At 39.0% G+C, this 17,597-nt stretch overlaps 1 protein-coding gene across 1 annotated transcript in view; it reads right to left on the reverse strand.

The window, feature by feature from the left end:
• The window catches only part of gfra2b (GDNF family receptor alpha 2b), an 86,684-nt gene extending 69,462 nt beyond the window's left edge, over positions 1-17,222 (reverse strand). The window contains exons 1-2 of the mRNA XM_051685717.1: positions 16,466-17,222; positions 15,107-15,421 (exon numbers count right to left, since the gene is read on the reverse strand). Of these exons, the coding sequence (XP_051541677.1) occupies positions 15,107-15,421; positions 16,466-16,517 (367 nt within the window). The 5' untranslated portion in view covers positions 16,518-17,222. The remainder of the gene's footprint in view (positions 1-15,106; positions 15,422-16,465) is intronic.
• Positions 17,223-17,597: the final 375 nt, after the last annotated feature.

Here is a 17,597-nt window from a genome sequence, read left to right on the forward strand (position 1 = left end):
AGATCTCTTCTGAAACTCTAGAGGAGACACAAAAATCTGAGAGAGAATTGAGCACAACAGCCTGGTTCTAGAAGTAAAAATCAAATTAATTTCTTCCTTAGATGTATTGATTTTCTATGCTAACTTATAAAACTTTAAAGACAGACATACCATGAGCTCCGAAGTTGTTCATCGGAGGTATATGCTTTCGTTGAAGCCACCCATCTGCGTTATTTTAACTTCCTTGTTAAAAAATCATCTTTTATAGCGGAATTCCTGTTGAACAACTACATTGCCCATGATCCAGCAGAGAAAGCTTCACCAATCAGAGAACTGCTGCCAACATGCCCGTGAAACATGCCTCAGAGCAACCGCCCACTCCCATGACGCACTCGGAATGACGCATTATGTCAGTCTCCCTGCACTCTCAACTTCTTATATGTTTGTGTATATCCAAATATTTTGCAATAAACGTAAACTATATTCTTTCTGTTCTTATAATCTGCAACTTAAAATCAATTGTTTTATATACTTCAATTTTTTTATAATCGATTACGTCATTCCCAATGCTTCATGGGATTGTAGTCCGTGCCCTCATGAAAGATGATAAGTACACAGACTTGTACCTTTGTCTTTTTATCTGATTTTCAAATACTTTTTTGCCTTAAAACAAAGTCTGTAATTTTGCGATTCACTTTAGATCTGGTTGGTTTGGTTCATGCTTTACAACACTTTAATGAATGGGAAAAATACTTCTGGAACCCAGACAGCTGAAAAAGTGGGCGGACACTGTTGCCCTCTATAGACTTAAACAAAAGTCTCAACTGGCTCTTCATTTAATCCCAGCTGCCTAGGAAAACATTAGATATTGAGAGATTTTCCTCATCTTAGCTTTCCAAATATGTGCATATACAGTAACTCTATTATATGACCATATGGGGTAGCAAAAACAGTAAGTGTCGTTAGGATAATGTTTCCCTGCTATGATTTTATAAAAGGAATCCATTAGTCAGACCCATTATTGAGAAGCACAGGGGCTGATTGAATAAAGCATTTCAGCTTTTGAAACCATACAATGAATAATTACTGCCACTACATGCACTGTGTTTAGATTTTATGCAAACAGGCAAAGTCACATTTAGGCTGACTTGTATTTATGGACTATATCAGGCTGACCAGGGTATGCATTATCAGGTGGGTACATACAATGAAAGAGTAATGTCTATCACAAACAGCAAGAGAGGCTTCTGTGGTGTTGAGTTGAAGTGTTTGTGCATATATGAGCTTGATCTATTATTATCACTATCAGAACTGGTTCAGTCTAGCTGAGCTCTGGTTAAGGCTCTGTCACTGCTTTTCTTTTCTCTTACACCCACAGATATTAACCAAACCAGTCAGCAGTAATCAAAGCAACAAGAACGCTTTGCAGAATGAGGACTTTCGGGGTTGCCTTTGAAATTGCTTTCTTCTTAGAAAATCAATTATGCAACACAGAACACACAATTCCCTCCTCGAACTAGTCTAGTAACCGACAACTTTGCATTACGCTCACTACACATAATATACTGTATTTAATTTCATAGTAAATATATTTTAGTGAAAAATATCTTAGTTTAGAAATAATATATAGGGGAGATCGGGGCTAGTTGTCACATGGAGAAGGGTTATATCTCATTAACCATAAGATTTGGAGTCAAAAGTCCAAAAAGTAAATGTGTGTTTTCTTTAGCAGTGGTGTTGTATGCTATTTTCAAATGCCTAGTTGAAACTCCTCTTAAATTAGAATAATTTTGTGAATTATACCCTCCAAAGTTAATTTTCACTATCATCATATTTTTGTTATTGCTCTTGGGTAAACAAGCAGACATAATTAAACTACGCTGGCATACATTAATGCAACTATATTATAAAAGCAAATTTTTACAAAAGTATTTTCATGAAAGCCATGTAACATTTTTATTGGGGCAGGCTGTCACATGTTTTAAATGTCATGAATTTATCAATAAACATATTTGTTAGCAAAAAAAAAAAAAAAAAAGAAAGAAAAAAATGCTTTTTATTTTTTTGTACATTACCTATTCCAGTACTGTTGTTACATAAATCGTTTTGTGCCTAATAATTGTTTTAATCTTTGAATTCTTCTGAAAAGCCTATAATAGGCTTTTCAATACATGTGTACTTTTAAAGCGAGGCATAGATTTTGACAGCCTGATCTCACATTGAAATCGGAAGGAGTAGGTTGACTCTTCTTTAGCAAAAATCGGTATATGCTGACCAAAATTTAAAACACTTCCCCCAGTGGCCAAAGCGGTAAGTGTTGTAGGGCAGTGAAGCTCCATTTATGTCTAGAAGTGGTTGCCAAAAGCTAGTTGTAAAGCGGGTTCTTTTTAGCTGTACTGAATGTAATATAGTAAATAGGAATGCATATTTTATGGACTCCCAACCACCCAACCTAAACCTAACCATTAGTGGAGTACAAATGTAATGTTAAAGCAGGGGTCAGCAACCTTTTTGACATGGAGTGCCATTTTTTATTTTCCTGGTCAATGGCTGAAATATGTGCAAAACCCGATGATTATGATAATCATGATCCTGCATGTGAATTTTCACAGAGCATCTTGTGAAAGTACTTTAATGAAAGAAAGCCTGTCCTTTTGCACAAAATGAGTAACACAGTTCATGTCACAAATTTCCTTATTTGATTACTGATCATAAAATTGTGTGGAATCTTAAATATTTCTTATATAATGTCATACATTTTTCAAAATCACACAAAGGGGTAATCACTAGCATGTAAGCAACAGCAAGAGAGTAGCAGGCTTATTTATATGACATTTGTCACACCTGCATTCCAATCTACATCTTGATGTAATCCTTCCTCATGATCACGCAGCATGTTTTCATCAGCTGAATGGGAGGCTAAACACTATTGAAGTGTGACGAGACTCGTGGTTCGCATGCAAGCCATTTGCGCATCACAAGCCTTTTCTGTGAATTGCACCCGCAAAATCCTAAAACTTTATTTCCAGGTTTAATTTATATTTTGAATAGACTCAGATTTTTATCAGATTATGTTTTATCTTTTAATGTAATTTTGAGTGTGACCATGGTTTAAGGAGGGTGTACCTGTATGCTGGGTTGGAAATCTCAAGGATTAATAGTGGTGTTTTCCTTATTACAACATGTGTTGTTCTGAAAGCAAAAAGAAACAAATGACACAGAATGTAGACTGTCATCCGCGCAGCCCGACTGAAGCAAAGTGTGTGCATTTACTCCCACGATTAACCGAAAGTGAAGTGCTGCCGGCTTGTGATGCATGAATGGCTTGCACGCGCTACACGAGTCTGTTGGGTATACTGCAGTCTCGTCACATTTTAACTTTTTGTTTAGCTTCCCATTCAGCTCATGAAAACATGCTGCGTGGTCATGAGAAGGATTATATCAAGATGTAGATTGGAATGCAGGTGCAGAATTTATATGAATAAAATAGTCTACTCCTCTCTCGCCATTGCTGGTGTGCCAGTGATTACCCCTCTGCTTGCAGTGCTGGCACGTGTGCCATAGGTTGCCGACCCCTGTGTTAGAGGGAAAAATGGAACCTCTGAATCGCGCTTCACACTGAATATTGAAATGCGATTACTTCCTGGTGTGAAACCAGTGTCCGAACCTGAGTCTCCCATGCTCTTGATGTGACGTGCACCCGGTCGCACCACAGGGTAAGGTAAACTTGTCGCAAGTAGTTGCTGAGATGAGATGGAGGATCTGTTTGCAGGCTTTAATAAAAATTATGACAATGAAACAATCAAACGGGAACTCAAAACAACAACAAACAAGAACTGACAAAGAAGGAACTAAACTAGAGGGTATTTATACATACAAGGCCTAATGAGGGAATGGAAAACAGGTGAGAACAATAAGGAACAGATGGCAGTGATGAGGGCAGTGCACACTGGGTAATGTAGTCTGGGGGAAAGAGTCTTAGGAAACACGAGGGAGACAGACTGTGACATAACCCCCCCTTTAAGGGGCAACTCCTGGCACCCCAAAGATGGTTGAGGAGAGCAGGAAGATACAGGTGAGGAAGGGAACCCGGAAGATGACCAGGTGGCCAGGGAGGGGACCCCAGGGTAAGGATTGGGTCCGGAGATCTGGGGGGGCCGTCTCAGGGTAGAGACTGGGTAAGGAGGTCTCGGAGGCGGCCTCAGGGCTGGGATAGAGTCGGGAGGCCTGGGAGGGGCCACAGGGCCAGGACCGGGTCAGGAGGCCTTTGATGCAGCCACAGGGCCGGGACCATGTCAGGAGGCCTGGGAGGCAGTCACAAGGCCGGGACTGGGTCAGGAGGCCTGGGGGGCGGCCACAGAGCCGGGACTGGGTCAGGAGGCCTGGGGGGTGGCCACAGGGCCGGGACTGGGTCAGGAGGCCTGGGGGGCGGCCACAGAGCCGGGACTGGGTCAGGAGGCCTGGGGGGTGGCCACAGAGCCGGGACTGGGTCAGGAGGCCTGGGAGGTGGCCACAGGGCCGGGACTGGGTCAAGAGGCCTGGGGGGCGGCCACAGAGTGGGGACCGGGTCATGAGGCCTGGGGGGTGGCCAAAGAGCTTGGACCGGGTCAGGAGGCCTGGGAGGTGGCCATAGGGCAGGGACAGGGTCAGGCGGCAGAGCTGCTGGAGGAGGGGCTGGCAGAACAGACCTCCGTGGTTGTGAGTACTGGCAGTGACTGGGAACGGACATCTATGGTTGTGAGCACTGGCAGTGACTGAGGAATGACCTCCGTGGTCATGAGCAATGGCAGCGACTGGGGAGAAGGTGTCCTTTTCCTTTTCCTCCTTTTCTGGACAGCTAGGAGCATAGTCACGGGAGCGGGCAAGGCCACAGGCATTGGCACTGGCTTGTTGGCCATGGCAGGCGTGGGTGTTGGCTTGTTGGCCGTGGCAGGCATGGACGCTGGCTCGTTGGCCATGGCAGGTGTGGATCCTTGCTCGTTGGCCGTGGCAGGCGTGGGCGCTGGCTCGTTGGCCGTGGCAGGCATGGGCGCTGACTTGTTGCCCGTGGCAGGCGTGAGCGCTGGCTCATTGCCTGTGGCAGGCTTGGAGCAAGGAGCTGTGGAAAGCTTGGAGCAAGGAGCCAAAGATGCAGGTTTTGGCCCAGGGTTCTCGCCATAATCCACTGTGTAATGGGAACCGCAATGTTTCAGAGCCTACTCCACATATTCACAGAGGGTCCAGTGAGCATCAGTTCCTTCAGTGCACTATTCTGACTAGTCCAGAAGAAAACCACCAGAGAGCAGTCTGGATAGTGCACTAAATTCGCTAATTCTAAAAACTCATGGATGTGATCCTCAACTGGACGGTCCCCTTGCTTGAGTAGCAGAACTTGTACAGCCTCTAGATCCATGTGGGTCAGTTCTTCTGTCACGAGTAGTTGCTGAGATGAGACGGAGGATCTGTTTGCAGGCTTTAATAAAAACGATGACATTGAAACAAACAAACGGTAACTCAAAACAACAACAAACCAGAACTGACAAAGAAGGAACTAAACTAGAGGGTATTTACTTAGAAGGCCTAAAGAGGGAATGGAAAACAGGTGAGAACAATAAGGAACAGATGGCAGTGATGAGGGCAGTGCATACTGGGTAACGTAGTCGGGGGGAAACACTTCAAAATAAGAGTCCTAGGAAACACGAGGGAGACAGACTGTGACAAAACTTGCTGAAGCCATTGTAAACATGTCTGAAAGGAGATGGTGCTTGTCACTGTCACTTGTACACTGTCGCCAGTCTTAGGGTACCAGAACTTTTGGAAATAGCATGTTGACGACTTTGTGATCATGTTGGATTTTGACATGCAACATCATAGATGTTCACATGAAACCTATGCCACTGGTTTAATGGCAGGTTCCATTGTGACAACTTACCCCATTTAGTGTGACATGATGTCCCAACTTTTAGGCAAGTTGTCTCAAAATGTCAACATGTATTCAATGAACTGTATCTTTTTCTTGGGCAATAATGGTGGAAATGTTTCATAGCTTTTTTGTAGCCAAGAATTCAATGTGGCTATGCAGAAATTGATTTCCAAAAATAAACATGCCCTAAGAAATATTCACTGTAGTAAAAAGTGTGACAACTAGCCCCGATCTCCTCTCTCTTATATATATATATATATATATATATATATATATATATATATATATATATATATATTTTAGGTTATGAAGGTCAAAACAATTGACCTTAATTCTCTATACAGTTTTAATTTTGCATGGGGTGGGCAATTGAATATTCAAGCCAAAGTGAACTGCTCAAGGTGGGTATGATGAAAAATGGTTAGTTATGGCTCCCAAAGAATCTGGGGTCAGTTATTATCTTATTTTCTTGAGGTAGGTAGGGCTTACATTTCCCCCATGTTGTGCCTGGTGGAAATCAAAAGATGCAATTAGTAGACAAAGAACAATTGCCTGATACATTGCCTCTACGGAGCAAAGTAAATCTGTTGTAGAGCCTAAGCATATTCATTAATCCACAAATACCAAATGACTTGGCAGCGTAGGGCCCGATTTTGCTTCACAATTTGTCAGGTGCACAATAGCTAATGAATTCTACCCTTTTCCCATCCTCATTTCTACACACTTGCTTAATTAAAGCTTTGAGAGAGGATGGACTACACTAATATTTGATTAAGCATGCTGTTTTAAAACACGCTCCTATATTGCGCTGAAATCTTGGACTATCAACGGTACTTGGTTAATTTCCTTCTATCAATTTAGTTAATATAAAATGTTTGGTTGGTTAATACTAATCTTCGGATAAGCTGTAGGAGTGTAATTAGTACAGAATCAGCATAAGCAAAGCTCGTTAAATTTATAACAGTGTTTTGAGGGTTTTTTGGTCTCACTGACTCAGTGCTCAAATGGGGTTGCTAATGAATCATTATAATTCACTGAGAATGTTGCTTGAGTACTATATCGGAACAATATTTTCAATATTCAACGTCTATATTTTGATGGCCAATGTAATTATTGAATGAAGCACTCAAGTATGCAGATACTATAAAGGAAGATCACTGACTACACAAATGAGACTGCATATTCAGCAGGAAACTTCTGTAATCTGATGTATTTCTGAGTGAAACCAGATATTCAAGGAGAATATTTTAGAATGGGACTTCATCTGTATTTTACTAGTTAATTAAAAGTGATCGTTATATACAGTACCAGAATGGTAGTTAAAGGAAAGGGGTTGAAAAGTTAAAGGGATTCATGATGTTAGTGGAACACAAAGTTGCTTCAGAAGCAGTGCAAGATATTACATTTCGATAAATTATTACAAAAAACATTCTTTATTTGGAATAAAATGCTATGGTTAATAGTAGTAAGACAAGGAGCATGCTTTAAGAAAATAAATAACGTAAATTTTGATTTCATGTTGACTTAATTACATGTGTATTTTTAAATCCATGTGACTAATTTTTGAAATAATTAAGGGTTTCTTGATTTTACTTGTTTTATTTATTTATTTATTTATTTATTTATCTATCCTATTTTATTTTATTTTATTTTATAACAATTATCACAGTGCAGGGATAGCAGGTAATGTCTCCATGGTAAGAACACTACTGTACTACAAGCTGTTTACCTCAGATAAAAACAGACAAATAACTATAACAATTTTATTAAAAAAACAAAACAACAAAAAAAAAAACATTTCATTATTTTTGCTATAAACCTTTGTCATCAGTAACTGCAGTTGTCTCACTTCATTGAGTTTTGCTTCCAAAATATTCTCAATTTACACACTGTAACCACAATAGTTTACTAATGTGCTTGTATTGTATAGGTTTTATTTATTAGATGTAACAGGAGTCTTGGTATTAGAGTAGTTGCAGGCTTTGTTATCTCAGGGGGGAATTCTGTGTTGTTTTATTTAAAGTCTAATGTCTCCTGACTCAAATTGTAATTTAATCTCCTAATTAACATGGACAGCTATAATAAAAATTTGCATAGGCTCAGGCAAGGTTCACAGGCTGCAGACCCTTTTAATTACATAATTACCCTCAGTGTTCACTAACAGAGATACAGGCAAACTACATGCAAGCAAAAATGTGCTATCAAACGTTTGTCATGAAACCATGACAGAGGGGGAATTCACTAGGTTGAGAGTATTACTGTGTTTTTACCCAAGCTGGATCTCACATGGTTCTGAATATGTATGTTTAATTTACACTTGCATTTTATGGTGTTCCATTATTGCAGTTCATGTTTTGTTGATACTACATACACTACACTATGGCCCTAATAAAGTGCTCGACGTGGTCTTCTACTGTTGTAACCCATCTGGCTCAAGATTCGACATGTTGTGCATTCTGAGATTCTGTTCTGCTCACCACAATTGTACAGAGTGGTTATCTGAGTTACCGTAGCCTTTCTGTCAGCTTGAACCAGTCTGGCCATTCTCCGTTGACCTCTCTCATCAACAAGGCGTTTCTGTCCACAGAACTACATGATTGAATACATGATTTTATGCATTGCACTGCTGCCACATAATTGTCTGATTAGATAATCACATTAATAAGTAGGTGTACATGTGTTCCTAATAAAGTGCTAAGTGAGTGTATATTTTTATAATATAAAGATATATACATATGTAATTTAAAATACTATGTACTATATTAAACTACCTGTATGTGTATTTAAAATACATATATAAAGAAATGTAGTGCAGAAAGTGCAGTGCTTCTTCCATAACAAGAACAAATATGCTTAATTACTCAAAATTATTTGCTATATCAGCATCCATTATCTTTCCATTAGCACAGCCTAATAATTACATTTTGAAATAATCACTTCGATGTTTCCATTTTATGTATTCATTAGTGTTCCTTTTAGTTTGTTGTTACTTACAGTGCAAATAAGGCCTCCAGCTTACTTGAACAAGTACAACTAACAAATATTTGTTATTTTAAAAACAAAGCAAGTGTAGACTGAGGTTCTGTGGACACCATGGGTCTTTTGACATTTACAGAATATTAGAAAGATTTCCTGTGCTGATATATATCTTTGATCAAGGGTGCCGCTTTCTCCACCTGACATTTGGCCTCACAAATCCTGTATGCCTATAGGTTTTGTAAATCCTACATATCGGACTATTACTTGTCAACATTTGATTTAGAGGAGACGGAGAGCTTCATGTGAATCGCAAAGCACAACCGGGGCTTGTGTTTCTAAATCTGTTACACACATCCCAGGCATCCTAGTTGGAAAACCGCCTGTTGGTGATTTTCTTTCAATGCCACAACATGCCTGTCTGTGTCATGGATCAGACTGAATATTGCCCATGCTGAGAGGGCTTTGACACTGCAAGAAGGAGCAATAGAGTGGAAGGGGTTATGCTCCAACAGAGCGTGGAGTCGTTTCAGAATCGCAATGAGGATATCTCCAGCATCCTGCTTGCTTTGGAAAATCCCACAAACTTGCTGTAACTTCAATAGATCTATTCCAAAGCCTAGTGAGCTGGGTAGGGTTGCACCAGCTGTGCGTAAGGTCTCACGTAAGTTGGGATGTAAAGTTCACACTAAGGGCTTAGTAACTACTAGTTAGTTTGTAACTAAGTCAGTGCTTAATTTGGTTGCACCACCTGTTCTTAAGGCAAGACTTAAATAGTAGGTTGTAAGCTCTCCGTAAAGTAATTAAAAGTTGTATAATATGACGTTTACCTGTATTTATCCAATAAGCAGCCTTCAAATTTGTACACAGAAGTGTTAAAAAGCCATGAACTTCAATCTGATCTTGTTACGGTTGATGTTCAAACCTTGTTTGCTCATGTAACTGTCAGCTGTAATAAATTATATCCCCATTGAAATACGATACGTAATAAAAGTAGATTTGATAAATAGTATATTTGCCCTGTGTAAATAACAATACAAAGGAACTGTATCTAAAATAAATGTGGGGTGATAAATAAATACTAATACAACAGGTTAGAAAAACAGACATTTATTCATTTTAATATCCTATATATATTTTTTTTTTTTTGAATGTGTTGAAACTTGACACCGGGTGACTCACCCTGAAAACTGCACTGTTAGATCAGTTTCATGCTGAAGAGCCACTTAAAAGTACGTTTTTCTCTCTCTCTCGTAACTGTAAACGAGTGTATATGTCAACATCATATGTATGTTGAAATGATTGATGCCTGTCATGAAAAACATGAGCTCATTGATGTCAAAATATCAGCCTGATTTTTTATTCCAACCATTACTGTTGGTTGGAGGCTTCCGTAAATATGTAGTTTATACTGTATGTAGGGTTACGTCCTACCTAAGTTTAATGGTGCAACGCTCAAATATTTAGTAGTGCGTAAATTGTGACTTAGTGCCATTTACGCCACTACTAGGCTAAGTTTTAACTTAAGCACAGCTGGTGCAACCAGCCCCAGCCTACATAGGCAGTTGCCTTCTAAGTCAGCATCCTAACCCTTATGGATTCTCATAAGTCATCGATATGGAACCGTTTTCATGGACAGCCACACAAACAGTGCTCTGTACAGGAGGTTTTACTTGCAATTGAATGCAATAGAGTTTGTAGTTAGCATGTTGCTAAGCTAACCTCATTTAAAGTAATCCATTTTTTATTACATTGAACTATTTTCATACATAATTTTCAGAAGTGAATTTTCATTTGCTCACCTTCAAGTTTTCCAAAACTTGTAGGTTTTTCTGTCTTCCGTGGAACACAAAAGGAGATGTTAGGCAGAATGTTCAGTCTCAGTCACCATTCAATTTCATTGTATGGAAAAAGGTGCAATAAATGAGAATGGTGACTGAGGTTAAGTCCTTAACTTTATGCCTAAAATGTTCTTATGTGTCCCACAAAAGAAGAAAAAAAAAAGTAATACATGTTTGGAACAACATGAGGGTGAGTAGATGATTACATAATTTATAACTTGCACAGTGTAACTTTACACAGAAAAGGTTAGTAAGTGATTTTATCACACTCAAATCATGTTAACACGAATATTGTTTCTGTCTTGTGGCTATACTTTTGAAACAGTTTTCAATTTTATGGATTGGCCCCATTCACTTCCATTGTAAGTACCTCACTAACATAGATATTGGCTTTTTTTTTTTTTTTTAAGAAAAGGAGGGGCAAGTCAAAATGAATTTTTGTGGTAATCAATATTCTGCCACAAATGCTGCCGATTGAGCTTAACTTGAATAGAATCCGGAATATTGTTTAAGATGTCTACCTTTCATGTTTTTTCTTTTCTACACATTCTTTATACATCCTAGTTCAATATGACAAGATTGCCCTGTTTTTTTTTTTTTTTTTTTTTTTTTTAGGCCTATTTCTTTAGAAATAGAAAATCCCTACCATTCTATTCAAACAGAACGACAGTAAGATAAACCTGTGATGAGGCTGTTCTTAGTTTGGGTGATTATTGGGTGTGCTTGCTGGACTAGCCAATTGTGCACCTTCAATGGATTTGATAGAGTTCTGTCAAGGTACAATCGTTGCTGCATGAACCCTCGCCACTTGAGAGCAACCTGTGTTTTCCTGAACGGCACAATAAAATAGCTATAGTGGATTGAAGAGCAAAGTCACAAGAAAACATCTTAATGAGGGCGGATGCTGCAACCATCCAAAGTAGGACACAAAATTGGGTCCATCCATTTTCAAGAGCTACAGCAACTTCAATAGAGAAATACCTTTGAGCAAACAAAGAAAGACTGTTTGTCTAGGTATGGAGAATGTTTTTGAGTTTAATTTGGAATGAGTTTATTTGGAATATGTTTTACATGATCACCATACCTAATGCTTGCGAGTGTGTGTTCATATCTATAAACTTCTAGAACACACCAACAAATTCTTGTTCACACAATCATGAACATTATGTAATCACTTCCTCACCTTTATGTTGTTCCAAACCTGTATGACTTTGTTTCTTCCATAGAATACAAAAAAGAGATGTTAAGCACAATGTTCCATCTTAAGGCTTATTTATACTTACTGGGCAATCAGGCTTCTTTTAGTTTGCCTAACAATGATGATGAAATGCAGTGACGTTTTTGTTCTGCCAAGGCGCTCGTTTGGTGATATTTCTCCTGTTCATGCACATCTCTGAAATTCTTGATCTAGGAGAACTGTACAGGTCGAAGAGTGTTGAAGACTGGTTAAAATTAATTGTGGGTGTGGTTTGGACGTGACGTTTTTTTATTATTATTTACAATCACACGTGCCAGCTGAGGAGTACTTACCTACTATTGTTAAAAATGGATAACTTTGAAGCCCATATTTCAAATTTTGTGCATAAGTACACTTTTTTATATATGATTCACAACACAAACTCCACAAAGTCAGCATGGCCACGACAAATGCGTAGAGAGAGATTGTGGTTTTTATAAAGTCAGATCTGATAACTTGTCACCAAAAGTGGAAGGGGCTTTGTGACAAGTATAATAAGGCAAAGAAGCAATGCAGTACTAAAATGGGCGACCCACGGAAAGACATGTATTATTGGCATTACTTCCATGACTAGAACAGTATGCTGAGCATGACCTGAGCATGACTGCTGTTGACATTTTCCATTTCCCTTTTTTATTTGTAACCAGTAGCACCCAATAAACATGCAAAAAAAAAAAAAAAAAAAAATTCTAGACAAAATAGTTTTCCTATAAATTGATGTCAACACATGTGGACAGTAGGACTAAGTTGTGAAATTTTAAATAATACCAAGATATAGAAAGTCTGATTTTTTTATTTTTATTATTTTTATTATTATTTATTATGCTTCCATGAGTGTTGGTTATTCATATATTTGAGATGTTATAGATATTACAGCTGATTTTCTGTAAAGCTGCTTTGGAACAATGTGTATTGGAAAAAGCACAAATTAAAAAACTATTCAAATAAAAATTATTTGACGATTTGACTTTTGTTACAATGTTTTTTTTTTTGTTGTTGTTTTTTTTTTCTAATTTGTCAACAAAATCTCAAAGTTCTCTCTTTGCACTGTCAAACAAACAACTTAAAGCCAGTGCTGAAGCATTTTACCAATCAGAAATTGGCATTATTCATTCTGATACAAGCAATGGCCAGCATTATCCATTCACTGCCAACCATGTTAAAATAAACTTATACATAATACATTCTGAATCTAAGTACTGATTACCATTGTCCCATGTCTGCCAAACATGTTGAGTGGTTCAAACATCATCTGCAGCCTGAAACTAAACTTTTGATAGGAAGTTGGATTGAATGCACTTGGCGTCATAGGAAAGATAAAGGATGCTCCCATGCTCCCTATTAAGAGAATGACTTATCCTTCAGTGTGCTGTCTGTCTGCACTGGTCTCAGAACAGCTCGATATGCACTGTATTTTCATCCCAATTCCATATAAAGCCTCTGAAGCAACATTCTTTTCTCTCTCAGTGTGATAATGCACAGTAAATATAGGATTTCTAATGAAAACCTTGTGCTAAAGTAAACAATAGTGTACACTGTGTTTAGCAGCATGGTGTTTCTTGATAAATAGCTCAAAATTTAAAAATGGCATTTTGGATGAAACTAGAGACTCAAATCTTTTGACTCAAACAGGTTTCAATGTACAAACTTAATGAGGTTTCTTACCAGATGTAGTTTTGTTGGTGTTTATCCCAAAGGCAAACTCCACTGTGATCGACGGCATGTTGTTTGGTCACATGACTCAGTATGTCGAAAGATTAACCTTTTACTGACAGCACAGAGTCTCATGAACTGAGAACAGTCAGCGTAAATTAAATTAAATTATATGCTGCATATAGCAAAGCCAAAATACAACATCCACGCCATGTGTACATGGGGTCGCACTTGGTTAAAACGACGGCTTTGTTCATCTAGGTTGCTTTAGTTCGTTCAGGAGAAAAAATTTGGCTTCAACCATAGTATAAATCAGGCTTTAGTCACCATTTATTGTATGGAAAATAGATGCAAGGAAAGTGAATAGTTACTGAGGCTGACATTATGCCTAACATCTAATTTTGTGTGGAACAACATAAGGGTGAGTAAATAATGAAAGATTGTTCATTTTTGGATGAACTATCCCTATAGTTCTCTAAATGTACCTTTATAACGTCATATAAACAAAACATTTCAAGTGCATCCTTTATTTTGTGTCTGTCTCCATTTCCTCTAACATGACTGGTTATAATGTAGCCCATTTGCATGGAATTAACTTTCTACAGTACCTAATCTGTTTGTACATAGCTTCTGATAAAAAGGAAGCTGTGCAAATTTTATTCTTCCCCCTTACCTAAGCAGGCAGTAAGCAGGCCCAGCAGTCCACAATACCTCATTGAAATGCCAGGCTTGAGAGGGCCAGTTGCTTTAAAAGCGCTCTCTGATTACTCCCATCAATAGGACCCTATTTACTGTGGTTCCTGCAGCAACTGCCAAAGCACATGGGTTATAATTCAGGCCTATTTGCGCTGCTTAAATCCTATAATGATTCCCCAATACTCCCCAAGGCAAACACTAACTGCCATCTCAGAAGTCGGAGCACTCCATGTTGAATTGACTGCAAAGAGAGCAGGTACAAACTTCCCACGTAATCAAGCTAATTGTTAGCTTTACACACCAACAAAACAGCGTGATTTTTGTTTAAATGCCCTAAATCTACGCTGCAGTTTTCCATTGTGCCAAGTTAAAAGCAAATCATCTATTATGCAATGCTTCTAAAAGCAACCCATAGCCATTTGTTTACAGGAACTAACCAAGAACGCTTTGAAGCACAATGTTCGTTGATTGCAAAGATAATTTAAAGGTGAAGTGTGCGATTTCCGTGCCACTAGCGTCACCAAATGGACTTAGGTGACTGTTTCAAGTGGATTAACATTGGTCAGGTGGTCCAGTCCCAAACTTGTTTCATCTCAGATTTGTCAGGTGTCTACAATTTTCAGAGGAAACAACCAATGAATGGTTTACTTATAGTTGACTCTCTGCATACTAAGCAGCCATAAGAGAAAAGATTTTAACATGGAAATAATCACTCACATCGACTTTAAGGTGAAACTCACAGTTCCTCTTGTTAATAACCCTTAGCAGCATCCCAAATGATGTGCCAACCTCCCTGTCCACTTTTTAGCCTTGCAACCTTACCTTCATTAAGACCCATATGAATGCTCCAGTAGCTCTGCAGACATTGGAGCTCCCTCTTCATGCCCCTCTTGCAGCGGCAGTCGTACAGGGGGCTGTCCTGCAGCACCTCAAGGGCTGCCTGACACTCCCTGTTAGCTAGCATGGTGGTCCGGTCACGACCTACCAGGCACTGGCGCATGATGCGAAAGCGTGAGCTGCACTGTGAGTTTTGGTTGCACACCTCACTGGCCCGCAGGCAGTCCATAGGGGCTCTCCAGCCGTGAGTTTCCAGCCCTGACAAGGCAGAATGGCTGGCCATGGAAAGTACCACCTCATCTGTGGGAAGGGCATGGGCATTATTAGACTAGGTTAGAGACAGTGTGAAAGACTTTTGCTGAATAATAAGCCTACATATACACCCAAAGCCTTGAAATGGGTATATACAGGCATATCTAGTGTATGTACTGTATAGCCATGCACCACATCTGTCCAACAGCTGTTGGAGTGGGAATGGTATTTTGGTATTTTTCATTTTAAATTATGACTTAAATTTTTTGGGGAAAAAAGAAGAATTGCCTTTTGAAATTATTTTGCCACAGCATTTTAAAATGGAGTCCCAAGCTTTCTTCACAGTGATTTATAGCCTAAGTGCCTAAAGCAATAAGCAAAAGTAATGAGGTCTAATGAGAGCGACTCCTGTCTATGGGGCAAAGAACTACTCCAGCTGGCAGTGAATTGAATTACTCAAAACGACTAGATATGACAGCTTTAAGTTACATTTGAAGACATGTCAAACATGATCCATCTTCATTTTAAGAAAAAAAAGAAAACATGTTTCGAAGCCTCGTTCACCATGCACAGTTTCATACTGAATTGTAATGTGATGTGGATGGGTCTATGGGGGAAATCAGTTTGATGAGTCATATGAAGAAAAACATATATATTTTTAAACGTTTTAAAGCAATGTGACAACACGACACACGCCATTACAACCTAGTAACGTGAAAATCAGAATGTAATTTTATTGTATGAATAGTTTCCCGCGCTTTTTCCTCGTGTTTTCAGCACCATGGACAGCTCATTTATGTGGTTCTTCGTTAAATAACATTTTCTCTAGTATTATACAGGTTAATTTAGTCATTTTTAGATATTTCCTCTTACTGCGTGATGATGTGTGTAAAGACTATCAAAGTATGTAAGGCTGCCAATATGGGATCAGTTTTAGTTCATTTTGTGAAGCGTCTCTTTAACCGACAATATGAAACTCTCTCACGATGATTTATGATTGTCTATATATTCTTTTCATCATTCTATCCCATTTTCTCCTCGGGTTATTACTTTTCGTCCCTCGTGTCATGCAACATTAGCTTAAATACTCACCCAGTATAAACAGGACGCTGAGAATATTCAGTAAAATCATGATAGATCCCATACGAACAACCAGTGAGCAATTACGGTCCGTCCGCCGTTAAAGCAGATAATTTCCGGAACGCTCGAGCACAATTCCAACGGTTATTTAACGGTCTTTTTCACACCACAGGTTCATTTCCAACAAACAGTCAGTCAAAAGGTGGCTGAAACCTCACAAATCCAAGGCGTGAATAGCTCCACTTGCAACTTTTGAGAAATAAGTTAATGAAAAATTACTAATGGGTGTTTATTTGAAGAAATTGCCCAAGATATCATCCTTTCCACAAGAGCGTTGAAGCAATAGTCCGTATCTAGTCCCCGTTTCCAAACGTGAATAATGTACTGTTTTAAAATACGACCGTTTGATAACCTTGAAGATATGCAACTTTTGTTTCAGAAATTTTACGGCACTACCGACTAAAACACTTTAAGGCAAAATAATATCTATAAGATAGGCTATAGATAAAACACAAGTAGTTGTTTTCTTTCACATTACTCCCGATTATCCCTGTATTGTACAGACATCATATTTCAAACAAGTTGAAACTACACATCGTTCAGATCTGTGTGAAATCCTGTTAGGAAAGATTATTCTTCCTGGGTAGATAGCTGGACAACCTTGACTTTAATCAGAAATCCGTCACTCAAGCTTACGTGTCCACCCGCGTGCCTGTGGCCGTAGTTTCTCCGAGTGTAACGCCTCTATGACACTGAAGAAAATAAACAGATAGAGGGCACTTCGAGTTCGACTTGTCGTCCTCTCTGTGGCGGAGGAAAATGCTTTTCTCCCACGGAACTGAAGTTACATGTCCAACCCAAGGGGCTCTGTCGCTCTTCACGTCAGAGCGGACACAATGAAAATAGCTTTCCACATATCACCGCACGAATCTGACCGCTGGGGTGCAACAAGGGCATCGACGTACCTCATAGGACGGTCATGACTGTGAGACGACCTTGTGTACACTATACAAATCTGACTTGTTGGCACGGCCGGTGATTTTTTTTTTTTTTTTTTTTTTTTTTTTTTACTCCTCCCGCAATTGAAGCAGCTTGCGTCCCTTGTATGTTTTTTTCTTTCTTTTTTCTTCTTCTTTTCTCATCT

This window comes from Myxocyprinus asiaticus, chromosome 43 (assembly GCF_019703515.2).
Source record: "Myxocyprinus asiaticus isolate MX2 ecotype Aquarium Trade chromosome 43, UBuf_Myxa_2, whole genome shotgun sequence".
Taxonomy (NCBI): domain Eukaryota; kingdom Metazoa; phylum Chordata; class Actinopteri; order Cypriniformes; family Catostomidae; genus Myxocyprinus; species Myxocyprinus asiaticus.